The 25,910-nt window shown below is 43.8% G+C and overlaps 1 protein-coding gene across 4 annotated transcripts in view; it reads left to right on the top strand.

The window, feature by feature from the left end:
* Positions 1 to 25,910, top strand: part of XYLT1 (xylosyltransferase 1) — a 202,894-nt gene that overhangs the window by 162,209 nt on the left and 14,775 nt on the right. For all 4 annotated transcript variants that reach the window (XM_080386664.1, XM_080386663.1, XM_080386665.1 and 1 more), the window contains 5 exons: positions 9,668 to 9,884; positions 11,914 to 12,090; positions 14,036 to 14,298; positions 17,648 to 17,843; positions 24,054 to 24,387. In XM_080386664.1, the coding sequence (XP_080242790.1) occupies positions 9,668 to 9,884; positions 11,914 to 12,090; positions 14,036 to 14,298; positions 17,648 to 17,843; positions 24,054 to 24,387 (1,187 nt within the window). The remainder of the gene's footprint in view (positions 1 to 9,667; positions 9,885 to 11,913; positions 12,091 to 14,035; positions 14,299 to 17,647; positions 17,844 to 24,053; positions 24,388 to 25,910) is intronic.

Below are 25,910 nucleotides of genomic sequence, written 5' to 3'. Positions count from 1 at the left end.
AACTCCTTTGGGACATCCTATCTCAAAACAGAGCGGAACAGTATTTTTTATTTTAAATGGCTAGTTGAAGCCATGATAAGGGAGAGGACACTGGACTAGACTGACTGTCACCCCATGTACAATAATAATTTTGCTGTTCCAAGGTGTTTTTCTCAAAACATTTGAACTAATAGTACAGGAGCTCAGCATTTAAATGTCTTTGAAAGCAATGTACAACCTTTGCTGGTACTTTTTATTTTAATTTGTGGGTGAATAATGGCTTCTAAGCGATAAGCTTTTCAACTCTTAAAGTCTGCTTTGTGAACAACTGGAAGCTCTGAATTTTAAGTCATCATAGCTTTTCGATCATACAACGGCAAGAAAAATTAGAAGTGCCATCTTCAAACTGAAATGCTTATACAGCTCAATTACAATGTACTTTGTATTCAAGCCATGTTCACAATCAGTACATGTTTTACTGCCAAATAAGGAGAGAAAACAGGCTTCCTTTTATAGAGTGAAGTTTTCTTTTAGTTATGCCAAAGTCATTAAAAAGTGCATCGCTCTGATTTTCCTCTAGTGGCTTCAGAAGAGGGAATGGATGTGAAAATGGCTCCTTAACTCAGCTGGAGAGGCATTATTTCCTTAGAGAGCTGGATGTATGAAATGAAATTGCATACAGTGGCTGGAGTCGTTACATAGTACTTAGCGGGCAACACATTTTCTCCTCTTTTCAGTGTCTTAGACTATTAAAAGCAAAAGAATAACCTGGTAGTTGTATAAGCTATTACAATTTGGAACACCTGGAAGATTTGGGGTTTTGGCAGGAGCAGCACCTGGCTAACATATTATAAAATATAAAGACAGTCAAAAGTGACACCTTCAACGACAGACAGGAAAAAGAGTGGGGTTTTTTCTATAGAAACCTTGCTGCAGTAGTCATTTGGGAAGCAGTGTAAATATGCTGTGAAGGCTGGATGCTGTGACATCTTTGAGGAACCTAGAGCTCATAGGCAGAATACAAACAGCTAAAGGAAAGGCCATTAAAAGTTTTTATGTATCTGAGTTCTTTTCTTTTTTCTCCTCATTGATGTTATTCTTCCCAGCTGTGTTGTCCTCTTTCTGGGTTCTGGGTTCCAGATACTTCTAGAGGCAATGCTGAACTGTTCAGCTTTTAGTAAGGAGCATCACAAGCCCGTCCCAGTTCTCAGAGGCTGGAGAGACCTTAAATCCCGAAGGGCTGGATCACATTCCCAAAATCTCCACCTCTGTCAGCCCAGCTCTGTTGATGCGGATCTGTTTCTTCAGCTTTTCAGGCATGCCTTTTTTCCACTGTGGCACGTGCTGTTTGTTGGCATTCTGTACACGGGGTTGATGGTGGTTTGGCGATCGGTTAGGAAATGGTTCACACAGAAAATGCTACTTTGTTATTGCACTGGTTAATTGCCCAGAGTACCCGAATACTAGGAAAAAAAATTGCTATATCATCCCTGCTGTTGGAGTAGTTTAACCACTTAAGTCCCAGCCTACCTTGCTGCTCGTGTAAAACATGTTCTGGTTCATTTGGCTCAAATTTCCCTTGACCATACTTATTTTTTGTTAACTTTTTTTAAACACTTCGGTATTCTGAAGCACATGGACTAAGAAGATCCATTCTTTGCCTGTAAGTAGTTTGGCCCAACAGTTGCCTGTGAACTGCAGCGACTGAAATAGCAAGATGCATCTTCTGTGCAAAGAGACTGCACTTAAAAGTTTTAGATTTTACAGCTAACTTTCAAATGTTCCTTGTTGCTTTATGCTAAGTGTTAGGGGAGCCGTAAAGCCTTTACTGCTTCAGCTTGACAACTTGCCTCCTTGTAGGGCTTTTATTTCTGCTCACTTTTGGAGAACAATGCTAAGTTGTCAGTGCAAAGAAAGCCAAAAATAGTTTGAAGACAGTAGGAAAGTGTAGTAAAAACGGACATATGTCTTGACATGGGACAAAGCAGGATGTTTTCTGGTCTTGATAGAGTATACACGCAAGATCATCCAGCAGTTCAGGAAGGTGCAGTAAGTGTGAAGGTTTGAAGTAGCCATAATTCATGGGGTGGGGTGGGAATTAGGAGGGAAGTGAAAACTGAGGTAAAGTAATCAGAAATCTGATTGCTGTCTAAGAACGCTGAGCTGCGCACTTCATTTTTAGTGGTATAAATAATAACATTTTTGTCCTTTCACCCAAGGTCCTGAGACATTTTATAAAATAATTATGGCAGGGAACATCCTTTTAAGTTGGATATTGTGGCCCTGTTTTACCCACAGGTCGATAGCCTGATTTGGTAGCTTGAAAATCTGTGTGAAAGTGACTCAGACGTGCCCTCAGTCACTTGGAGAGTTTGAATCCCCGCTTCCTTTTCTTTCTCCAGTCAGCTAGAATGCAAACCCCGAGACGTTAAGCACAGTAGAAGCACCCAGTGAGGTGCTGTCGTGGTGGACACCCAGGTGTCCTCTGCACTAGCTGTCACTCAGCCAGTCCAAGCTCAGTCACTCAGGCCCAGCAGCATTCCCAGCTGGAGACTGCTCGGTCTTGTGGGTGTTGGGAAGAAGAGGAGGAGACAGGACAAGAAATCTTCTAGAGAAGACATTTATTGGAGACAAACAGATGGCAAAATGTCAGGTTTCATATCGTTGAGTCTCTGGTGGATTCGTGGTACATGCTGCACACGATCATTTGCAGATTTCTCCCTGTTTTGCTTGTTCTATATAAAAAGAAAAAAAAAAGCACTTGAGCTATGGCCTCCCGGATCGCAAGAGGAAGCCGTTACATTTTTGTCTTTATAAAAGCTGTTCCAGTGTTTCTTAAAAGACATTGTAAGTGAAGAGTGGTGAAAAGAAACCCACAGGAAAGGCTTTAAAAGTTCCCCTCGAGCCCTGTACTCATGAGCAGTATGGAACTGGTGTCAAAACAAGACAATTCCTAGTAGAGTCATTACTGCAAAAAATAGACTCTGCAAGTTTCCTACAACTAAAAATAATTTGAGAGGGGTTTTTTTATTTATTTTGGGATGCTTGAAGAGTTTGCTGCATGACCTGCAACATTAAAATATTGAGAAGCATTAAGGCTTTTTAAGACTTCTTCTGAAAGAGAGATTTCCAGAAGATACAAAGTAAGTTTTTTCTAAACCAGTGGAAGTTAACGCTTAGGAAAAGGTGGACAAGAAGAAAAAATCCTGAGGAATTTCTTCTAAACATAATGGAAAGATGTGATATGACTAAAGTGTTACATGGATATACTGAGAAAATTACATATGAAAAAAGCAGAAACAAATTATGTGGAGTATGAGGCACCTACTATAAAGCTTGAAAAATCTAATTATGCCCATATAGAGATGGAATAATGACCAGATAAAATGTATCTATTGGCTTTTAACAGCATCTCATGTGGAATACTCTAAATGCCATGGACATTTGGTTTCCATAAAGATGCCATTGATTGGGAAAGGCCATATTTAAGATAAAATTTTGAGGTGGACTTGTAACTTGCAAGAGCCAGTTAAAATACTGCACCGTTTTTGCTACGCTGTAAATGATCTTAACCTTATATTGTCCAAGTGTTTGTGGCAGCAGACCAGTTGTCTGCCCCAGATTTAGTTGCACACCGAGTATAAAACTTTTTGAACATGCACTGGGAGCAACTGTGGTAATGTGGACCGTCAGAAAGCCCTTGCAGTAGAGCTGCTAGGTCTCATGGTTCTTTGCAGCCCAGCTCCTGGAGACCCACACAGACTGCAGGAACAAACGTCGCTAACTGCATCTGTCAGGGCTGGCTTAATTCTGAGGTCTTGTCACCTGTGTTTTCTGTTCTGAATTCAGTCCCTGCCCTCCCGGGGGGGGAGGGGGGGGGGGGGCATGCTGTCCTTGCCGAGGGGCAGCCGGTGACCCCATGGTGCGGCGTTGGCCGCCCTGTCACATACCCGCCGCGCTCTGCTGCTCCACCAGGTCTGGTGCCCTCTCTCCTGTAGGGCGTAGGAACGACAAACACTAACCATATTTTAAAAGCAAGATTTCCCTGCATTCCTTATTAACTTCCAAGCATTTAGCACAGTGGGAAAAGCTACTGAAAGCCCTTCAGTATGTGTGTTTACTTACGGGTTTGGCTTTTGCATGTGAAATAAGCCCAATCTCACTATAGCAAATCCAGTCCAGAGAGAAATTCTTTAGGATATTGCTGATGTTTGTTTGTGCATTGGCATTAAAGCTTAGGGGGGTAGAATAGTATTGTGTTTATAGTAAAACAGAGTAAAGGAATTAAAGAAGGGTAAGAAGAATTCTGCTTTTGACCTCGTAACATTTGCATTCAGGATGCTGCAGTTTAAGCACACTGAAAAGCAGGTTACAATTTTTATCGCTCCCTCTTTTCTTCCGTTGTTTTTAACTAATACTGAGAGTTCTTTCATAGCCTTTTGAAACAGCAGGAACTGTGCATTCTGCGCTTTCTGCGTGCTGCCCGTCATACCGGGAGACCTTCCCCCTGTTGACAGATGAGTAGGTGCTATCTCTTCTTGACGTGGTTCCCCCTCTCAAGCTTCAACTCCATGTCGGGAGTGGGGGGTCAGCCCTGGAGGCTTCTGGCATGACAAAAAGAGGTCTTGGGAAACATACTGTGAGATCATATCTTAGAAAACCAGGCGTTTATCTGGTACAGCGCAGACATTGTGCTCAGATAGCCAACTGTTAATTATTTCAGATTTTTTAAATACTATATAACCCTCCATAGTATAGTTCCTCATGGAAATGGGGTGAAGTCAGGCTTACGGCACAGTCAACTGGAAATCCATCACATAGTCAGTGGCGGCCAGGATTTCTGGCCTGCAGCGGGCAGGGAATGCTCCATGCAGGTCTGGCTTTTATGAAGTTGCTTATTACAAAGAATTACTCAGTGACTGGGTTTTGGAGATATATTGTAGCCTAGAGATTGCTCACAAATTACTTGTTGCGACTGTTACGCTCAAGATTTTCAAATTACTGTTCTGTGCTTTCTACGTGGTCACCTAAATTGCAAATGATTGTTTTATGCTTCCCAACTGATTGATTCTGGTCAGTGTTGCATGGTGGCTGTGGAAACACTGCTGGCAAGAGCCTCTGGTATTTCTCATCCAAAAAAATATTTTCTTGACTTCTCCCACGAAAATTGCCTGACTTCTTCAAATTTTTGTCTAAAGAGAGTTAAAAGAGGAGCAGATCATCAAAGCGGCGTGCAGAGGTTGTCCACATGTATTAAGGAGAACATGGATGTGGTGCTAGTGGAGCTACCAGCTCTGCGGATCCTTGCTCTGACGCTGACTTTCAACTTGTGGTGAATTATTTCGCTGATGTATTGTTAACTTTTATTCATAGTTCTTCCTCTTGTATTGTGAGTAATGATGATGAGGTTCTGGTAGGCGCACCTGGTTAACAGCAAAATGTCAACAGGAGGTTTTCTGGGCAATGGGCTGGAAATGGGAAAGATTTAAGAAAAACCTTTTCACCTTAAAAAAATATATTCCTTCCAGACAAAAACCTGTTAGTGATAAGTAACATGTAGCAATCTGATAGCCTCTGATACTTAAGAAAGTTTTATTCATTCATGAACTTTGGAAAGAAGAAAACAGCAAACTGTCTTACATACTGCGTAAGCGTGAGCGTTCAGGAGTGGCGGTCTCCCAGGGTTGCTGCGGCAGGCAGTGTCACTTGGAGAAAGCTATCCAAAAGGGTGAGATTTGTGACATTTCTGCTGGTATTAAGTAACTGTGCAACGATATTTGTTAGTAGATAAAACATATCATAACAAGAGCCGAGCTGTGTTTATATTTGTGTTGTAGGAGCGTGTGCTAAACATCTTACAAATGCTTTCTGTGTTATACAGTCCTAGAGCCTCATCTGAAATGTATTTATAAATATGTAAATACATTACAAAGTAAGAGGAGTTCCCTAAGCTGGATTGCAATCATGAGCTGTCTGGACAGTTAACTATCTTTACCCAGTGTGACAGACCACATGTTGCAGGCAGGAGGATTTTTAAAGTATAAAAATAATCATGCGGAACCGTGTAACCCCTGAGGCTGCATCCACGCATAGCCAGCGCGCAAACGGCACCTTTCACGCATGTCGCTGCCCCATCGCTGAGCTCAGCTGGCAAGATGCATTCATGTCGTGCTATGCTTGCTGCTTACCTGCAAGGGTAATCCAGGCTGCTCAGAATCGGAGGCTCTTTAGGAAGAGTTAAAATTGATTAAGGGTAAGCGTAAAATATCTCAGATGGGGTATTCTATGAAATAAGGAAAAATGGCATGCTTTTTCTTACTTCAATTTTATTTTCTCCTGGTTGATTCACTTATCATCATTATTTTCTTTCTGTTGGTTATCTTAGACCAGGAGAAAGGTCAAGTGTCTTCATCTGACATCAGTGTCTGTTGTATTTGGCTAACCATACCTTGGTCAGTTGTGTGTCACTGTCCGGGCGAGTATGGCAGTTCTCGGAGGTGTGCCAGGCTTAGTGGAAGTTCAGGGCACCTGAATTTTTCCACATTCACTGAGATTAATGACATGCTGTTACTAATCCATTTTTTCTACTTTAATTTGGGAGTTATATGCTAGGTGTCAAGTAAAACCCAAGAGAGAAAGACTTGAGGAAAACCCCACCATTTTTTGCATTTCGTTTCTCTCTGAAGCTTGATGTGCCTTCATCAAATGCACTGTTTTGGTATTACATCAACCATAACCAAAACTAATACAGCATAGACTAGAAACAAATCAGTAGGGTCATACTTTTGCCCTCCATCCTCTTATTTTTCTTTTCAGAGGTGGCTGCTGCCAGCATTGTTGGCTGGCTAGTCAAGAATCTTTGTGGAAAATTTGTAGTGTCTGAAGGTTTTTGATTTCTTTAACAGGGCTACGCGGCATAGAAATAGCACCTGTCCCTTCCCTCAGGCAATATCCAATATGCTCAGGGTAAGTTCTTGCCTCCCTGGGTGCCAGAATTGCTGTTGCTGGAGTAGCTAGGAGCATCCATTATCCTAGAAGAGAGTTTGAAAGGGAAAATAAAGCCTTATCCACCTTTTCCACTTGGGTTGCGGTTCAGCTCTGTGTGCCAGCAGCACAGGCTAGGCTTGCAAGGGTGACCGACTGCCACCTCAGGCAGGATCAGTTAGATCTACCAGATCTAAAATATCCTTGGTCCCCTCGGCTCCCAAGGAACATAGATAGCAAGCAGCTGCCCAATGGGGAGCTGTATCTTGAAAGCCTCTTGTATAAATCATTGCTTCATAGATAAAATGAAGTTATTCGCTGTGCCAACGTGTTCTTGCGTTCAGGTGTTATGAGGGTGTGAGGTGGGCCCAGGAAGGGTGAGCCTTCTGAGGAATGCCTGCTTTCTTTGGGTTGTTACTGGCATTTAAACCCCGATAGGTTGTTTCTAGGGAGGTTTCAAGAAGCATTAGCGAAAGGGTCATCGTTTTGCCAGTCTCCAAAGTCATTGCTGCTCTTCAGTCGGGCTACACTGCCTTGCTGGAGGATGAAAGAGGGGACAGTCCATTGAGGTTTCTTCTAGTAACCTTGTTGTGTAGGATTTTAGGACTGAGATTTGTTGTGAAAACACTCATGCTTCCAAGAATTGTCTTATTTCACTGCATATGCAGAGATTTTCTTGACCAAGCTATTAGCTCAAAAAAGTCATAGAACTGCATACACTGTGTACATATATATAAAAGGAGCCTGTCAGCTATTTTGAAAAACTTGAAGCTGTGAGGCTAGATTTGCTGAGACCTTCTCATCTTGAGTGTGGACATACTCTTCTGTTGCCAATTTCGGACAACGAGGCTGAAGTTGTATAACAGAGCTGTAAGCACTGTAACTAATGTAGGCTGAGAGAGTTTGTAAATAAGAGGGGGAGGTTGAAATGGTCGGGTGGGTTTTTGGTTTGAAGGTTTCTATTGCAGTCAAAGAAAACTTGTATTTGAAAACAAGAATAAAGGATGATAAACTGGTAGAATTTATTTCATGGAAAAGAACTTTATGTTCCTATTGAAATACGGTCGATAAAATTATATTATTTTCTTAAAATAATTAACTCAAATGAGCATTTAGTTTTGAGGGAAATAAATAAATGACCAAACTTTCAGGCACATTAATATTTGATTTGGAGATAACTGCATAAATATTGAATTTGAAGATTACATTCCAGAGCACTGCATTAAAATTGCAAGACTTTTCTATTATCCTTCATAATGGAACATGAAATTAGAAACTTGTTCATGGAAAGAAAAATTTCTCCACTCTCATCTACACATTTTCTGCACTGTTGTGTTAACAGAGGAGCTCCTCTTCTCATACTGTGAGAAGAGATATAGCTATCAGTAGGACATAGACCCTGGAGTAATTTACGGTCCTTTTGAAAATTAATATGCACCATTTCATAATTGCGCCTCACTTCTTTGATGGGTTTAGAACAAAACTTAAACCGGGGAGTTAGCCTACAGGGTTAACACTCATGTTTACAGATGCAGGAGTCCAGAAGGCTTTGATGGTGTTCCCTGGGGTTTTTTTTCCTTCAGTTGCATGCACTTGAGGACCACTAAAATGTCTTCTTGACTTCCTAATCCTAAAAAATTCCTAAGAGCCCTGGTGTAGCTGTGTGTTGTTCAGGAAGGAAGGAGAGGTCTTACGATGTCCTCCGCACTGTAGGTGCCACGGCTCTTGTTAGCTGCAGTTCTTGCACCCAGTGAGACCGGTGGTCTAGTGGATGCCAGTGACTGGGGCGGTCTGGTTAGCTAGCATCTGTTATTGCTCAGAACGCGTGGGATGTATAGTCAGTGCAGCAGCTCACCGTTATTAACAGCAGTCACCCCCCTTGCGAAGGTATGTGCTGGTTTGTGGCTGCCCTGCTCCCCTTTCTGGGAAATAATTCTGAAAATGGAATAACAAATAGAAACCTGGATCGGACAGTCTCAAAACATGTGCGGGCATCCAGTTCATACTGTTTTCAGACACAGATTGATTTTCCAAGTCGTATTTTTTTTTTCTTCTTATATTGGTCTCAAATAATTCATTTCCATAACTTTACAGTTCTGCAGTTGCTCCTCTTATTCACGGTTCAGCCATAACAAAACATTGTTCCCAATAGTACTTGAAAATGGAGCAGACATACTCATTCTGCAGCAAAGAGCAAGGCAATTGTATTTCTTCCTAATTAACTATACCCCAATAGAAAAATTTGTGGTATAATAACATAGGAGAAAATTGGTCATTTTACCTTTATGTACAATTCGCTGTTTTTCAAAAACTGCATTTATTTAGAGGCAGAAGCCAATCACACAGATTGTGTTTAGTTCATGTTCATGTTACGGTTCTTCTGCAGTCGTTTGTTAAGAGTTAATGAAGATTACGCATTTTCATGCCATAGAGCTCTGTAACTTGCACAGTTCTGTCTTAGGTCAGCAGAAGGTGTAAACAGTGTTTAAAAGGAATCTGTTGATCTTTGTCTCTATAAGTGAATGTATAACTGCTTAATCATTTATTAAACCTCTCTACATTATTTATGAGTAGAACAGAAATATAAACAAGTGACCTTTTTATCCTTTTTTTTTGCTTGAGAAAGTAGCTTCTTTATCTGTAGAGCTCGTGATGATAACAAAATACAAATTAACTTTTAATGACTGCTTTTGTATTCCCTCAGATTTATCAGAAAACAAGGACTGGATCGGCTGTTCCTGGAATGCGATACTCACATGTGGCGCCTGGGGGACCGCAGGATCCCAGAAGGAATCACAGTCGATGGAGGGTCGGACTGGTTTCTCCTGAACAGGAAGTTTGTGGAGTATGTCACTTTTTCTAATGATGATCTGGTAACAAAGATGAAGAGGTTTTACTCTTACACGTTGCTTCCTGCTGAGGTATGTGAACTCAAACCAGCTCCTCTCTGTTCAAAGCTACAATATTTGTGCTTGTCCCAAAGATCTCTGAAGTCAGAAGGGCTTTCACCTGATTTTGGTGGGCTTTGGGCCGTCCCACAGTGAGTAATGATAATTTTACTCCCATGACGAGTAAGTCCTTTAGTGTTAGAACAACTTTTGCAGTTGTTTTGTTGCTTTGTTTGTGGGACTTTTTTGCAAGGAGTGGCCTTGTTTTATACTATTAAGCCTATTAATCTATTACTGAACAACCAAAATCCAACTGCCCTTTGCTTGCAAATTGTTCCTCCACAAAGCCTTTGAAGGCTATTAGAAATGGCAAATTGTCTTCATAAGTAGCTTTCCTCACTATTATCCAGCCCTTTTCTTTAAAAATAAAAATCCTACAAACAAAGGTTTATTGTTCGGTTGAAAACTCAGCTACAAGGCATAGTCACAAATAATTTAGATCACTCAGGAATCGCTCTGGCTACAAGTGGTGCAGAAGGGGAGCGCACACCAGGATGGGTTTCATCCAGCAGCGGCAGCGTGTCAGGGAGATATGCGTTATCTGCAAATAGAGCACAGAGCCTGGCGGGTTGTCAGGCAGTGCTACCCCTGCTGCAGCAGGTACGTTGCTCCCCTGGCTTGTCAGGCTCTGCTCCCAGGGTACGTAGCGTTCAGCCATCCCAAGGAAGGACCTGATGACTGTCTTTAAAACGGTAACTTCATTCCTCGCTAATGGCCTCTGAACATTTTGAGGGATTGATGAGACCGATCGTGCAAAGCCAGGTTCATTAGCTTACGGTGGAGCACAGCCACTGTCATCTTTTGATAGGGGTTTATTATTCCGTGCACATATTGAATAATCTTGCTTTAATCCTATTTCTGTTAAAAATCACCTTTTCTTTCAACTCTGATAACCTTTTTATCCATTATCTAGGAGAAATTTCTGTATCATTATAAAAGGACACAGGGCAATGGGTAATTGGGTAGGGTTGTTTTTTTTTCCCCTCTCGCTTGAACGAGAATGGATGCCTTTATGGGTTTAACCAAACAGCTCAAGCATAAAATCCATATTCACTGGGCTGTCATTTAACATTAAAAAGGGTAGGGGGATTATTTGGGGGCCAGCCATGCTAATGTTATGCTAGTTATTTATAGGTCTTGCTATTGCTGATTTTAAAGAGAAGTCACTGCTCCAAAAAGCATCTCTTAGAGGGCTAAATTTGATCATATTCTGTAGCTTCTTTCTACAAGGTTTTCCTTGCAAGTCACATAGCTCGTTTCTTAAAATCACCCTGCCTTCACTGACCTGTTAACCTGCTACATCAGTCCCCATTACACATGATTTATGTAACAGCTGATATTATGATGGTACAATTAGGATAGCCCAATAGGAATTCCTTGCTGCCTTGAGTCAGCAAATAAAGACTTATGATTTCAGACGTAATTGCAGGAGGCAGAATGTCCTTTTGGTGCCTGGGTGAGCTGTGTGTTTCAGAACAAGGCCGTTCAACTGGCAATGCATTTTGGAGTGCTGGAGATAGAGAAGAACTGTCTGAGACTATTTTTTTCATAGTAACCAGGGTGGTGGTGAAGGTTTGAGGATTGTCTTAGGAAACAGCCTGAGATATATAACACATTGCTCAGGATAACAGTCCTAAATCAGTTAGACCAGAGAGTAACTTGTAGAAGAGAAATAATGGGAATTTCTTAAAATTGCTCATACAGATGAAATTAAAATAATTCCTGGCACTGGTGCCTTTCCTGGAGGTTATTGTAGCAAGGCTTCAACTGTATGTTCTTCCAGTTTGGCTGGGTCTATAGCATGCTGTGGTTTTTTTCATACTGTATGGAATGTGTACATGTGGAGTGCTTTTTGTATATGGTAGAACAGCAGCACTTGTTAATTCTGTCATTTCAAAAGAAAGTCACCTGCATTCAGTTCAGCTCGTGGGCTGAAGTGAAGGAGAAGATGGAAGTCTGAGGAGCTGAATGTACTGATCTGCTCTGTCTTCAAACGTTGCAGTCCTTCTTTCACACTGTTCTGGAGAACAGCCCGTACTGTGACTCCATGGTGGACAACAACTTGCGCATCACGAACTGGAACCGAAAACTCGGTTGCAAGTGTCAGTACAAGCACATTGTTGACTGGTGTGGCTGTTCACCTAACGACTTCAAACCAGCAGACTTCCACCGATTCCAGGTAACTGAAGCAGTTTCTCCGCTCTTCCCCCTCTGCTGGGGTGTGGAGAGCCCTCGGGCTGCATGGCTGCAGTGGGGAGGGGGAAGGGAAGCTTTTACCCCATCAAGCAAGGTGGAGAAAAGGTGAGGAAGCTCTGCTGTTAATTTCAGGAGAATGAAAGATTGGTTCTCTGTTTTGGCCCTTGAGACTTAATACTGCATGGTAAGGGCACAGAGCAGCTCTTTGCACTACTCGGCGTTGGTAGATCTGCTGTGCTAGAAAGGAGGGATGCTTGAAACATTCCTCACTGTACCAATATTACTTGGTAACTCTTGTGAATTTATTGCAAAGGATTTTTTCCTAAGTTCCAGCTCAGGTGTTGTCATGATTTCATGAAACCCCTGGCTTTCATTGTTAAGTAATGTTTTTCATCTTTGAAAAAAACTTGGAAGTTGACCAGAGTGTCTGCTACAGGCTTACATAGCACAAAGCAAATCAGGTTTTGTGATTATATTCATCAACATGATTATACTTAAGTTTACTTGGGGGCCAGAGTCATGAGGTTTTAATCGCCCAGGCTTGGCAGAACTGCTTAAAAAGTTTAATCGGTTCCTTTGTGATACAGTTTCCTCGAGGCAGACATGAGAGCAAATCCTTGTGCTTGAGGGTGCACTCAGTCTCAAGTCTGTATCTGGTCTGTGTATTTTCTGTTAAGAATGAACAACTGCTTGTTTCAAGGTCACCAGATTTGCAATTCCATCCCTGCAGCTCCTTGGGGTTCCCTGCATAAAGCATGTTTGTTCAGGCTTTGTGTGGGATGGGGAATGTGTTACCCTACAGCACAAAAATGATGACTGCTCCGAAACAGAGATCTTTTCTTTATTGTAATATGCTGCCTACTAGGCGAGGCTGAAGGCAGTGACACAGGCACTCACAAAAAGAGCAAATGAGACATTATCTAAGAGGCGTGCTGCTGCCCCGAACACCAGTCCCAGGAAAGTCTGCAGCACAGAATAAATGGCAAGTTTTAAAAAACTCCTGCCGGTCTGCAGAGGCTGACCTGCTCCAGACTGGGAAAACAACCCACGATGACATTTCAGAAAACCACCAGGTAAACTGGGCTGCAAGGGGAAGTTCAAAATTAGGATATGTGTAAGGGCAACTTCTGACACTTGGCTGATGAGAGAGCCCCTCTCAGGGACACGTGGCACCAGAAGGCTGGCTGGCGGTTCCCACGGAGGCACAAAGCAAGCTGCTGAGGAGATGGAGAGCCCGCAGCATGCAACATCTCAGAGTAAAACTGAACATCCTCAAAAGAATTTTTTAACCACCTGGGGCACTTCTGAACTTCTCGGCACCTCAATGCCCATGCTTAAATATAAGCAGGGCAGAATAAAAGCTTTTTAAAAGCCAGTGGTAGTTGAGTAGCATCTAAACTAGTAATACACCCAAGATTGTGTCAAGGGCAGAGCAAAACATCTCTATAGGACCGCTCAGAAGCTGAGAAACCTCAGCCACCGATGGCAGCTCTCCCAGGGTCCCCGTGCCCCCTCACAGCAGCAGATTCATACACACTGCTCTGCCCCTTCCAAGACCCTGTGCCACGGGGCGCTTCACCCCCGGCCCGACCGCTTGTAACACGTGCCAGTGCTGTCCCACCTCCAGGGTGACCGTCGCTTAGAGCATCCTCACCCCTCCAGCACTGCTGGAGACCCAGCCAGGGCAAGGCAGCAGTGGGTGGCTGTTGTTACAGAGGGATTGGCACACCTATATTTTCATGGAGTAATTATGTATTTTTTATCTGAATCTTAACAACAAATTGTCAGAAAAGTGACTCTTTTAAGACAGCTTTGCCCATGGGGAGAACCAGTTCATGTCTTCAGCTCCAAGCCATCGCTTAAGACAAAATGTCATGGCTGAAGATGGGAAACTCACCCCAGTGTCTTCTCCTTTCGTATCACCACAGCAGACTGCCAGGCCAACTTTCTTTGCCCGCAAATTTGAAGCTGTAGTGAATCAGGAGATAATCGGCCAGCTGGACTACTACTTGTATGGCAACTACCCCTCGGGCACACCCGGCCTCCGGTCCTACTGGGAGAACGTGTACGACGAGCCCGACGGCGTGCACACCCTCAGCGACGTCGCCCTCACCATGTACCATGCCTTCTCCCGCCTGGGCCTGAGGAGAGCGGAGACTTCGTTCCACGCTGCTGGAGACAACAGCTGCAGGTCAGTCCGGGTCTCTCTTTGTCCTGGGTGCTCCAAGGGACACAGGGTGGGCTGCCACGTGCCGGCAGATGTTCAGCTACTTGGCTGTGCCGGATGGAGCGTACCGTCGCGAACAGGGCCAGGAGCTGCAAGCGTACGGTGCTTATTTCTGGGAGTATTTGTGCCAACAACAAAGCACTGGTTATTCAGGGTTGACATTGTGACCTGCTCGCTGCACTTTGAAGGAGCTCCTCTCCAGCCTGATGAAGACAGACAGGATCCAGTTGGGCAGTGCTACCCCTACTGCTGCATTTTCTTGATTAATTTCAGCAAGTGTATTATACCCGCAGCTTCCAAACCCCCTGTGTGATTGCAGCAGAGGTCGTGTTCACCTCTATTATACTTACCAAAAGCAGAGGACAGGATTTCAGAATTAATCTGAACACAGGCAGGTTAATGGCCCTTGCTTGTTTGTTCCCCTGGGTGCATACATGGAGCACAGAGAACTACTTGCTTGAGCTCAGTTTGCCTGCTTGGTACAGCTGTCTGTGCCAAAAGTGTTGTAACTGATGGGATCCATTAGCATCAAATAAATAAAATGAATGCATGTATAGATCTCCCTCTCTCTCACTCTCTCTCAAATAAAGGTCCTTTTTCTTTAAAGGGAAAGCCCCCCACATTCTAGATTCCTTTTTCACCTATAAGCCTAGCAAAGAAGAATTCAGTCTAAAAGGGATTTGAAGGAAGAATTCCTGGAGTTAGACTTGCACAGAAAAGGCTTTCTTCATGGTAGATAATTGCTGCCTGCAAACACATCTGAAGCTCTTTATGTTCAAAGCAGTGAGGGTTCATCTTTTAAAGTCTTACTTTACAGTCTCTTAATTCCTTCTTCAGAATGTATTTTTTGGACCTTGCCCTTTTTTATCCTAATAGAAAACATACAGCCTAAGTCAGCAAATACTGAAGACGCTCCTTGTGCTTTGACAGATGGACTTTGCCCCTCTTGTGTTCTCGAGAGGGAACCAAAGTGCCTTGACCTTCCTACTTAGTCATGAAAGTGCTGAGTAATGTCCCATTTAGAAAGATGTAGCAGTAAGTGATCCAGATTCCTATTACAGCTTTGCCAGTAAAGGTTACCGGTGCAAAGCAATAAAAGATCAATAATAATTAGATAGAAATAATCACTAGTAGCATGTCTTCCTTATATGACATAAAGGGAGACCTAAAGAAGTCCTGGGTCATTTGTCCTGCAGAGAGCGAAGCCAGCAGAGAGGATGGGAGCTATGTATAACCACTACTGAAATAATTTGACAATTACTTTTGTGCTTATTCCTTTTGCCGGTGTTCTGATGATGATTTATATCAGTAATCAATTTCATTTCTGGGGAGATTTTCGTTGCACAGGAGCTCAAGGTGCTTTTCAAGCTTGCTCAGATTATAGACTGGGCAGCCGTGTCATCCACCGCTGATTGCAGCTGTCTCCGGGATAAAGCACGGCTGGAGCCTCGGAACGGTGCAGGGAGGAATGCAAACAGGGACGGGGCTGAAGGCTTCATTTTCATCCCTACCCGAGCCCCCTCAAAAACGCTGTGAGCCAGTGTCCCATTTAAATCACAGGAAGGTGGATGACCCTCAGGTTTATGATTCGCACCTCTCCTCTCTTGATACTATGTTGTCTTTCGGAGCGTGTGCATGTATGTGTACACTGCCTCTGTCCCTCTCGTGATTTTGCATGCCTCTAACGCGGGAAGGGCAGGGATGTATTTGGACTGAGCACCTCAGCAGCATTCCCTTTGCTGTTGGGGCTAACAGCAGCGCGAAGTTGGCTGATCCTGCAGTTGCCACCCCAGCTCATCTCACAGGAGATGCTGCCACCCACAGCGGCCCAGGAGACTGTTCCCTGCACACTGCTCTACCAAGGGCTAGCTCCCAGCCTCAGGAAGCCGTGCCCCCTGCAGACTGCTCTGGTACCAAATTAGATTGCATATCAGCATCTTCAGTGGAAGCAACATTAATGTGTGATTGAGATTTAATTTATTTCTCTCCACCTCCAGGCATTTTTATTCACTGCTGCCAAGAGACAATTTACTCAGACTGTTTCAAGGATATTGTAAATATTTGCTGCCGCACACATATAGAACAGGAGGTCTCAGTACTTGGAACAGAAGTCAGATTGTTGCTTGTATAGGCTGCATAACTTTGCTGTGTCTTTGCTTAGTCCATCAGTGCTGGCCCTGTTTGTACCCCCTCTTGTTATGTTTATTCCTTAAGCCCTAGAGACTTCCTTCTGGGTGTTGCTGGTTTCATGTAATGAAAGGTCCTTCCTGGTTAGCTCCTCTTGGTGTTTATGTCTTGAGATGTAATAACTAGCATGAGGAGTCAGAATTAGCTGACTTGGCAGGGAAGGTGTGATAGTGGATGGTTTTTAAATGTGCTGCAAACACTTGTTTTGCAATTAATGACGGTGCTGTAAAGTAGCAAAATATCTGATTGCAGAGCTATGAATAATGTATTTTTGATTATTTATGCATCCATATGTACACAAACATAATTACAGATGTTTCTGAGACTATAGCAGACAACTGACCATTAATTTTAATTATTAAAACCAGGACTACACTGTCTTTGAATCTGAACTGTAGCTGAAAGCTTCCAAATCTCCTGAAGACAAGCTTTTCCTGTTTGTTTGACCTTTTTTCAGTTTATTTGTAATTATGAGTAGAAAATCCATAGCAAAAAGCAACCTCAAGTCTTTAAGGAATGTGAAGTTTATTTCCTAAAATAAAGGAGACCTGCCGGGGGGGGCAGTTCTGGTGTCCTTGATGCAGTGCCACCCGGCAGGGACCGAGCCCTTGGGCCGTGGGTTGGGGACAGATGTGCAGGCAAGGACACGGTGTGGGCTGCTGTCCCCGGCCCACTGCTGTCCCCAGGATCCACCGCCAGGCATCTTGGGCTCTAACCCTGGAGAAAGGTGACCACCTGTTTGGGAACGAGACACATTTCTTAAGCATCCTTTGCCCTGGCGAACAGTGCTGCAGCCTAGCAATATGTATCTCCGGTGACATGCCATTTACCCAGAAGAGAGATTAAAGGAGAGGAGTTTTCGGGCACGCAGAGGTATCTCCTAAAGAGCTTAGAGCCGTGAATATGTTCTAAATGAGCATATATTCTTAGTAGCATATTTTTATGTTTCAAGGTAATCGGAACAGCCTAAGAATATTTGATAATGAGTCATGAACACATTTGAAATCTCTTAATGTACAGTGGTGAATTTTCTAGCTGAAATGAATACTTTTTAAGCCGTTAGCTCCAAGTAAATGGTGATTTCATGTCTCTCTCGTGTAACTGATGAGCGTGTGCCGTTTTACAGATACTACCCCATGGGCCATCCAGTTTCCGTCCACCTTTACTTCCTTGCTGACCGTTTCCAAGGCTTCCTAATTAGACACCATGCAACGAATCTGGCTGTCAGTAAACTAGAAACTCTGGAAACGTGGGTGATGCCCAAGAAAGTCTTTAAGATCGCAAGTCCACCAAGTGATTTTGGAAGGCTGCAGTTTTCAGAGGTAAGTATTCACAGCCACCCATGCACAACATCAGGCGCCTTTGGAGAGATTGCACACTAATTCAGCAGCCTCTGGAAACTGTATTTCCATGTAACTTTTAGTTGACAGTGGCTCTTTAGTGTAATTAATGCACATCCTCTTTGCTGAAGTAGATACTGTTGCCGGCTCAGATCTGTGGTCCTGTGAGTGTCCTCACTCCCTCTTGATTGAAGCACAAACTGGAGGCATTTGCTGTTGTAAAAGGGCCTCAGTAACTTAAAAGTTTTGTGACTCTGATTGTTGTGGGTGCTGTGAGAGATACCTGGGAAAAATGCTGTGTTTCTGCAGCTCCAGATGTGAACGGGGATGTGGTAAGCATTCCTCTCAAGGGTATGCTGAAAAAACCCTCATAAAATTAGTGATAGTCAGGCACCGATGCCACATGTGAGCGGAATATTGATGTTATAACACAAAAGAGAAAATTATCGCACTGGTGGCTGCGATTTCCCACAAATCCTGTTTTTTCTTCTAGGAATTTGTCTCGGGATCTGACATAGAGTATAAAAAATGTACCCTCAAATTTATGAGGAAAGTTGACCACTAATAGAATCAGACATCTGTGTTCTTTTTTAAAGATATAACTGTCTGAGCAGTTAATTTCATGATTTTTCTTGTTAAGCCACAAATTTCAATTAAGGTATAAAATTGATTGAACAAATGTGTTCCAGTCATTATGGCTAAGTCCATAAATTACCATCTTCTTGGGCAATTAAGAAATGCCTAGGTAGGATTCAGTGTTTTGGTGTGCATGGCAAATCCATGACACTAATGCGCCATTAAAGAGATGGATGGAAAGTGTGTTTCATTTATCAATGTGTCTGATGGTAGGCTTGCCATTTCATGCAGTGATAAATGGTCATACAAGCTTTAATTCTTGTGATTTGTAGGAGTTTTTCTGCTGTTTATTTGGTACTTTTAATCTCACTTTGGTCCCGATGCCTGCTCTGGATCTTTCAGCAACTGGGCTGGCAGCAGCAGAGTTTTTTCTGAGTGTATGAGAAAAGAAACATACTGATCTCAGTCCTCTAGAACTCGAATAAAACTATTTAGAAAAGATACCTCTGACTTCACTGCGGTTGTAGGGAGGAAACAAACCTGGGACCAGAATCTACTCGCTAGCCATTTGCCAGGTCCCCCCGGCCCCAGTGCCCCACTTTTCCCATGCTGGCCCTGCAGCGGGCGTGAGCCTGACGGGTGGCCGTCCTGCAGCAGCATTGCCCCGGGTCAGCCTCCCCCGACGGGAGAGGTGGTAGCGTGTCGGTGGCCTCTTCGCTGCGTGTGCCCACAGCTCTGTGGAGTGTGTCGCCCTACAGGGAGGATCCCTGGATCCCGTGGGACTAATGAGCTGCTCCTCACAGCCTCACAGACCACAGCTGGTCTGTAAGCAGCCCTGTTGGAACTGCTGCTGCAGCGAGGCCACGCGAGTGCCAAGCATGGGAAGGATTTCATCACTGGTGAGATTTCTTCAGGCTAAGGAAGCATTTTCTTCTCTTTGAAACACAGAAAAAGAGTTTTGGTGGCTACTTACTTGTTTTCGTTTTTTTTTTTTTTTCACCGAAACTCTTTAATTGTCCTCTCCTTTCTTAGACGCTTCGTATTTTAAAAGACCAGGAGGTACAAAGTAAATAATTCAGTCATTTCTTAATTGTTTATTTTACTTTCTGCCTTCCTCCAGCCTGCAGGCATCTCTGCCTCTGAGCCAAATTATTCTCTCAGTTACCCTGGTATAAATCCAGCATTAACCTCTTCAGCTTCAGTGTGGCTGGAAAACCTTTGATCTGCTACTGCTTATTAAAATGCCACTTCTTTGTCAAAGTCCAGCAAGTGTAAAACAAATTTAGCAGTTCACCTAAGATGAGGGTATCGGTGTTTACAGGGTCAGCACCAGAAAAGAAAATGAAGATTTGTGCTTACTGGGACATACAACTGCTGGTTCTTCAATGACTTCCACCCCATGGTCTGGCAGAAATTTAAATCTGAATGGGGTATTTATAGCTGGGAGCTTTCTTCCCTCCCAGCTCACACAACGGGGCCGGCAGGAAGAGCACAAACATGCTGCACTGCATGCGCTCCCAGGTGCAGTTGTGACCCTGAGGTACAACTGAAATTGCAGCGGAGGTGATGGGACCCCTTCAGTCAGCCCTTCCTGCCCTCCGCTCCTTTGCTTCCCGAGTAGCAGATGTCACCATACACCGCGTAAAGACAAGTGGAAAAAAACATCAGCCAGCTGGGGTTAATTTTTAAACAAATTTAAGAAATTTCTAATTTAAGAAATTAAGACACACAGCTCCTGCGCTCAGTCTTGAGCTGAGTAAAATAAAATAAACTTACAGGAAATCCAAGAGAAATTATTTCCAAGCATGAAACTCCCCCACCTCCTAAAACCGGCTTGTGCACAATGCACGCAGTATGTATCCTACCAGCCTGGGTTCGTGCAACTTCTACATGGAGGGCAGAAGATTGATTTGCTGTGCAGTACTGAATGTCTCAGCTCACCATATATCAGTTGAACACCAAGTTCATTTCTGGTCTTGTTAAGACTTGTGATTCATCACAGAGAATAAAATAAACTAGGTGGCAGGCAATTAGTGTGCATTGTGTGAACCTAATGGTCCTGTTTGTGGTGAGCAACGAGATACAAACCCATAATCAAGGCATAATTTATCTTGGGAAAATTTTATATTGGGACTGAACAGAGATAGAAACAGGAGTTTTAAGCCAATGAGAGAGTTCCAGCTTTCCAAATGTGCCCCGTGCACAGTGCCTGCTCTTGAAGCCCAAAATAATGGTGATTAAAATAATGATGTGGAAAATGTCAGTTTCTGTGCCACTTCCCTTCATAATTTATCAGATATTCATTACTGCTTGATTCCATCCCATACTTCGTGTACTCCATTTGAAAGTGAAAGCCTACTTATAGTGTTTTAAGGGGCTATGAAAAATATTATAGGACTGTAGTATCTCTTGGCCTATAAAATCAGACACCTCAGGACTGGGAACTCAGCTGTGCAGAGTTCAAGGGAAGAGGCATAAACCTCTAACCAGTGCTTTGAGTAAAATTCCTTTTAAAATACTCTTCTTCCAAACTCAGCTTGTACTACAAGCCGTGCAGCCTGGGAAGGTGTGTCCCCGGCTGGATACTGGACATAAAGGGCAGATCTTGTAAACAGATGTCAGTGGTGGGCAGCTCCCAGCTGTTCCCTCCCCTCGGGTGCCGGTGGTGCACAGCCCCGGTGGTGCACAGCCCCAGTGGTGCACAGCCCCGGTGGTGCACAGCCCCGGGGGTGCACAGCCCCAGTGGTGCACAGCGCCGGTGGTGCACAGCGCCGGTGGTGCACAGCCCCGGTGGTGCACAGCCCCGGGGGTGCACAGCCCCAGTGGTGCACAGCCCCGGTGGTGCACAGCCCCGGTGGTGCACAGCCCCGGTGGTGCACAGCGCCGGTGGTGCACAGCCCCAGGCAGCACCAGCTCCTTGCCTTGCTCGAGCACCGGCTGGGCACTGGCGGGCGCCTGGGTGCCTTGCCCTGGCTGCTGAGGACCTGCTCTGCAGCAGTGTTTGCTCCTTGGGGGGTTGTGCTGCTGTCTGTGGGGACCTGCACACCCCGAGAGGGGTGGTGGGGCAGGTGCTCATGGGAGGCGATGGCTACCAGCGTGAGAGTTGTCCCTTCCTCCCCCTCTCCTCCTGCCCTTTGGCTCTGACTTTTGCTTTAATGTTAGGGAACGCAGTGACGTGCCTGCGCAAAGCTTAACAACCAGTCAACAAATTTGTTAGAATTTTTCCCCAAAATCAAGCTTCACCCTTCCACAGACCACTCTAATAAACGCATGTGAACGTGCCTCAGCATCCTTTGTGCACCCTGGTGTTGTGCAGTGTCACCTGGAGGTCAGAGCATGGGGATTGGACCTTTCTGATTTCTTTTCCCAGGGACGAGAGACTAAAGAGAGGGAAATTCTTGGATGTTGAGGTTGAACGTTTGATTTTTGAGGATGAAGTAAGCTTTCTTCAAGGAGTTCATCAATAAGAAATATTGAATGTGGTGGAAAGAGCTTCCTTACGGGCTTTTCTTCGCCCAGGAGGGTGTTGATTTGTTTCACATATTGTGGCTTTATTATTTCCAGATCCCTTGAGCTCCAGTAGGCGTGACTCATGTGGCTGCACTCAGTGATGGTTGGTGGAGTAGATAATAAGATCTGGTCAGGAAATTTTCTCTTCTTGGCTTATTTCCATACATAGTCAGTCAGTCTTGTCAGGAGGGTATGCACTGACAGCTCCTCGAGGCAGTCGATGCTTGGGTCTGATATCTGGGCTCTATGCTGTCTGGTTTGATTAGCTGGTGTGCTAGGTGAAATACCTCTGAAATACCAGCGATTCTGCTGTGTTGATTGCAGAGTAGTGGAAGGCTCATTTTGTCTCATATTCTGCAGTGTCATAGTCCGGCAGGAGGAATCCGTATGATGACAGATGGATTTAGGATGGTAGGGTTTTATTCTGCTGGCCTTGTCGTCGTTTGTTTGCAGTCCTCCCGTAATTTGTCTGCCAACCACAGTGATTTATTTAGAAAGAATTGAGGACTGGACGGTTTCCAGCACAGGTATCAGTGGTAGTAGGCATCAGGTAATGGTTACGTTTTATGGATTTGGGGGGATTTTGGCATTATATTGGAACCACATATTCTCATGACATGAGATAAAATTCGGAAGAAAAATCTCTGAAGCAAATGAGCTACAATTATTTGTCATGCTTTCAGGAAAGCAGGTTCTGACCGTGCCTGTGTGAGGTGAAGATTGGGGACAAGGACAGCTCTGTGTTGGGGGAGTCTTCAAAATCCACATATGCTGAAAGAGGGGATCCTGCCTGGGTGTGCACAGGCCTCTGGAGACCGCTTGAGAGAATCCCATCATTTCTGTGTGGGGAACAAATCAACTCTTAGGTCATTACACTGTTTGTTTGGAGATTCAGGCCAAAGAAGACCTGATGGACTGTGAGGGGTTTCAGTACCATACTGGCCAAAACATCTCTATGTCTCTCCAAGGAATGACATCAAATGTCTGCTTGCCAAAAGGAGCCAGGGGGTTCTCCTGTTCTTCACTTCAGCTGGGGTCCCTCAAATCTTTTTGTGTTTAATATTGATCACTTTTGATTTGAGTTCATGGGAACAGGACCTCATGGGACAAGTGAGGTGGACACTTCCTCCAAAAGCAAACCTGCAGCCCTCAGTACTGCGTCCGCTAGGTTGCCTTGTTGAGAATTGATGGGAGTGGTTTGTTAACCATCACCCTCCTAAGCATGTGCTTAATTTAGTACTGGGACGGTAAAAAGTCTTTCAGTTGGCCTAAGAAGGCCAGTTTCTACATTTCCATGCTATCTGTTCAGAGATGCTTATTTTCAGTCATGTACAAATATAAATGGCAACAGCTTGTAAGTTTGTATCATCCCATGGGTTATGGGTGAACTATTAAAATTCATATAAAGAGCACTGAAATATGAAAGCTGCTAGGAAAAAGAAGGGTCCATTAAATATTTACACTATATTGTGAATCAGCTGCTTTACTGTTGGTTAGTGAATAAGTAAAAAACAATGTCACTATTATGACATTAAGAAAAGAGTTTACCAGAAATAACTTCCCACAGAACAGGCAGGGAGTGAAGGAGACAGCATCTCATGAGGATGTAGTAGAGGATCTGATGCGACTTGTCCTGGAGACAGCAAAAGCCTCTTCCTTGGTCTGAGCAGTAACTGGGTAGGTCTCTACTGCAGGGACCATCTCTCAAATGTATAACACATTTTCATGACCCAGGAGATGATGGATCATATTGGTTTTTCTATGCATAGCCTGTGTTCAGTCACTAGGCTTGGTCCTTTGTTGACTGCTTCCGTGTGGAGGAAAAGCAGAGCTATTACAGCCTATTATGTCACTCTTAAGATAAAGAAAACTTTTATATCAATCAAAAGTGAACAATTGGACCAAAAAACCTAAGCCTTGCATTCAAGGTTGTCTCACAATTTGTGTACACATTATGATCTCAGGTCGTGTTGCCGTCACCCTTCATATATATGCATAATTCATGTCGTTAGAGAAACGTGATGTGTCTTGAGAGCCCTTATTTGACGTAAGGGTCTTAGGTGCTTACAGAAATGACGTTAGCAACAATGTGGTCTTCAATTTCAGATTGGCACCGAATGGGACGCCAAGGAAAGGCTTTTCCGGAATTTCGGAGGACTCCTTGGGCCGACAGATGAGCCAGTTGGCATGCAGAAATGGGGAAAAGGCCCCAACGTCACCGTTACTGTCATTTGGGTGGATCCTGTTAATGTAATTGCAGCAACGTATGATATTCTTATTGAATCCAGTGCCGAATTTACTCATTACAAACCACCTTTGAATTTGCCCCTGCGACCCGGTGTCTGGACGATAAAAATTCTGCATCACTGGGTACAGGTAGCTGAAACCAAATTCCTTGTTACCCCTCTCACCTTCTCTAATCGGCAGCCTATCAAACAAGGTAAGTGTAATGTTTGCTACAGGAATAATACAGTTATTGTGTCTGTATTCACTGTAAATGGTGCTGTTAAAAATGAAGGATTGCTATATAGGAAAAGGAGAAAAGAAAGGAATTTTACAGATACTAAATCAGAAGAAATAGTTGCACTAAGACAAGCGAAAGTGTATCCAGTCCGTAAAACATAGCCACTTTGAACAAAAGGCTATTTATATCTTTAAAATATGCACAGTTCAGAATCCAGAGGACTTCAGACTCTCAGTGATCTAACAGCTATTGTAAAAGCCGTCATCTATAAATAGAAAGAAAAATGGACCCTTTTCTGCTGCTTTTCATTCACGTTTGCTCCTAAAGAGTTACAGAGGTTTAAACTGTTACCTCGACAAGGTCTGTGTGTTCAATGATAAAAGCATGACTACCCAAAATGCTGAATTAGACAAAAATTACCCCAGGCCAGAGCTCACCTGGCATATTGTCAGGTCCAGGCATTCACTTGTGCCTAACAGGTGCCAAAACCTGCCCGGTACGTGCCACCAGGAGGCTGCTGCACCCATCGTGTGTGCACAAAGCCCGAAGGTGAAGCTGGGGAGGGGGCTGAGCTGTGTTACAGAAATATTTATGGATATGGTGATCCTACTATCAGACCCAAGCTGATTTTTTAGAAAGAAGATATGTTCTTCTCTGCCACAGCAGCCCCGAGCCATCCAAATGGAGAGGCCGTTCCCGGGCTGCTGGTGTCTGTGGGCTCCCAGCAGCAGGTTGCACTGGGACAGGCACTGCTCGAGCGCTCAGGTCCTCAGCCAGCACCGAGGACACTGGGCTGGGAGGAGAGCCACCGTTGTGTAGCCACACCTGTTCTCTCAGTAAGGTCAAAACAAGTTTGTTGTTATGAATATCTTTACCATTCTTCTTCTTAACGTGCTCAAGTGCTTCCATCTGCCCTGTATTAATATTCATAACTTTAGAAATCTTAAATTTGCCAGATACATGAATGATCCTATTAAGTTTTCAGAAGTTCTTCTTTCTGACAAGGCAGCAAATAAACTGAGTCAGGCATTTACCTACAGGATAACGTGCTGCTTCTGTAATGCAAACACCACCAGACAACTGCTGAGAGCTAATGCAGCCCTTTTCTTGCTCAACGGGAGCTTGAGTCTACATGTTTCTCAGCAGAAGAGCTAACTTACTGATTTCTTCTTCTGACATTTGGTGGCATCATTTCTTAAGCAGAAAGTAAACCACCAACAACCTGCTGCAGTTATTAGCTAATAGGCAATGATAAACTGTAAAGAAACACTGTGTGTAGAAGGAGTAAGTTTTTAAAGTTTGAGGCAGCCTACTTCTAAATGCAGCTGTTACTGACTTGTCTCCTGGAAATTAATGGATTCCATGTTCTTTGGTAATTTAACAGTTAAGGCATAATTTGGATGGAAAACATGGTGTGTAGCGAGCAACCTTCCTGCTTTTCCCCATAACATGAGAGCCTGGCACACAGCATGTCTCAGACTTCATGAGCCCACACTTGA

The sequence above is a fragment of the Falco punctatus genome, assembly GCF_963210335.1.
Source record: "Falco punctatus genome assembly, chromosome: 4".
Classification (NCBI taxonomy): domain Eukaryota; kingdom Metazoa; phylum Chordata; class Aves; order Falconiformes; family Falconidae; genus Falco; species Falco punctatus.
This window is presented reverse-complemented; position numbering and strand designations above follow the sequence as displayed.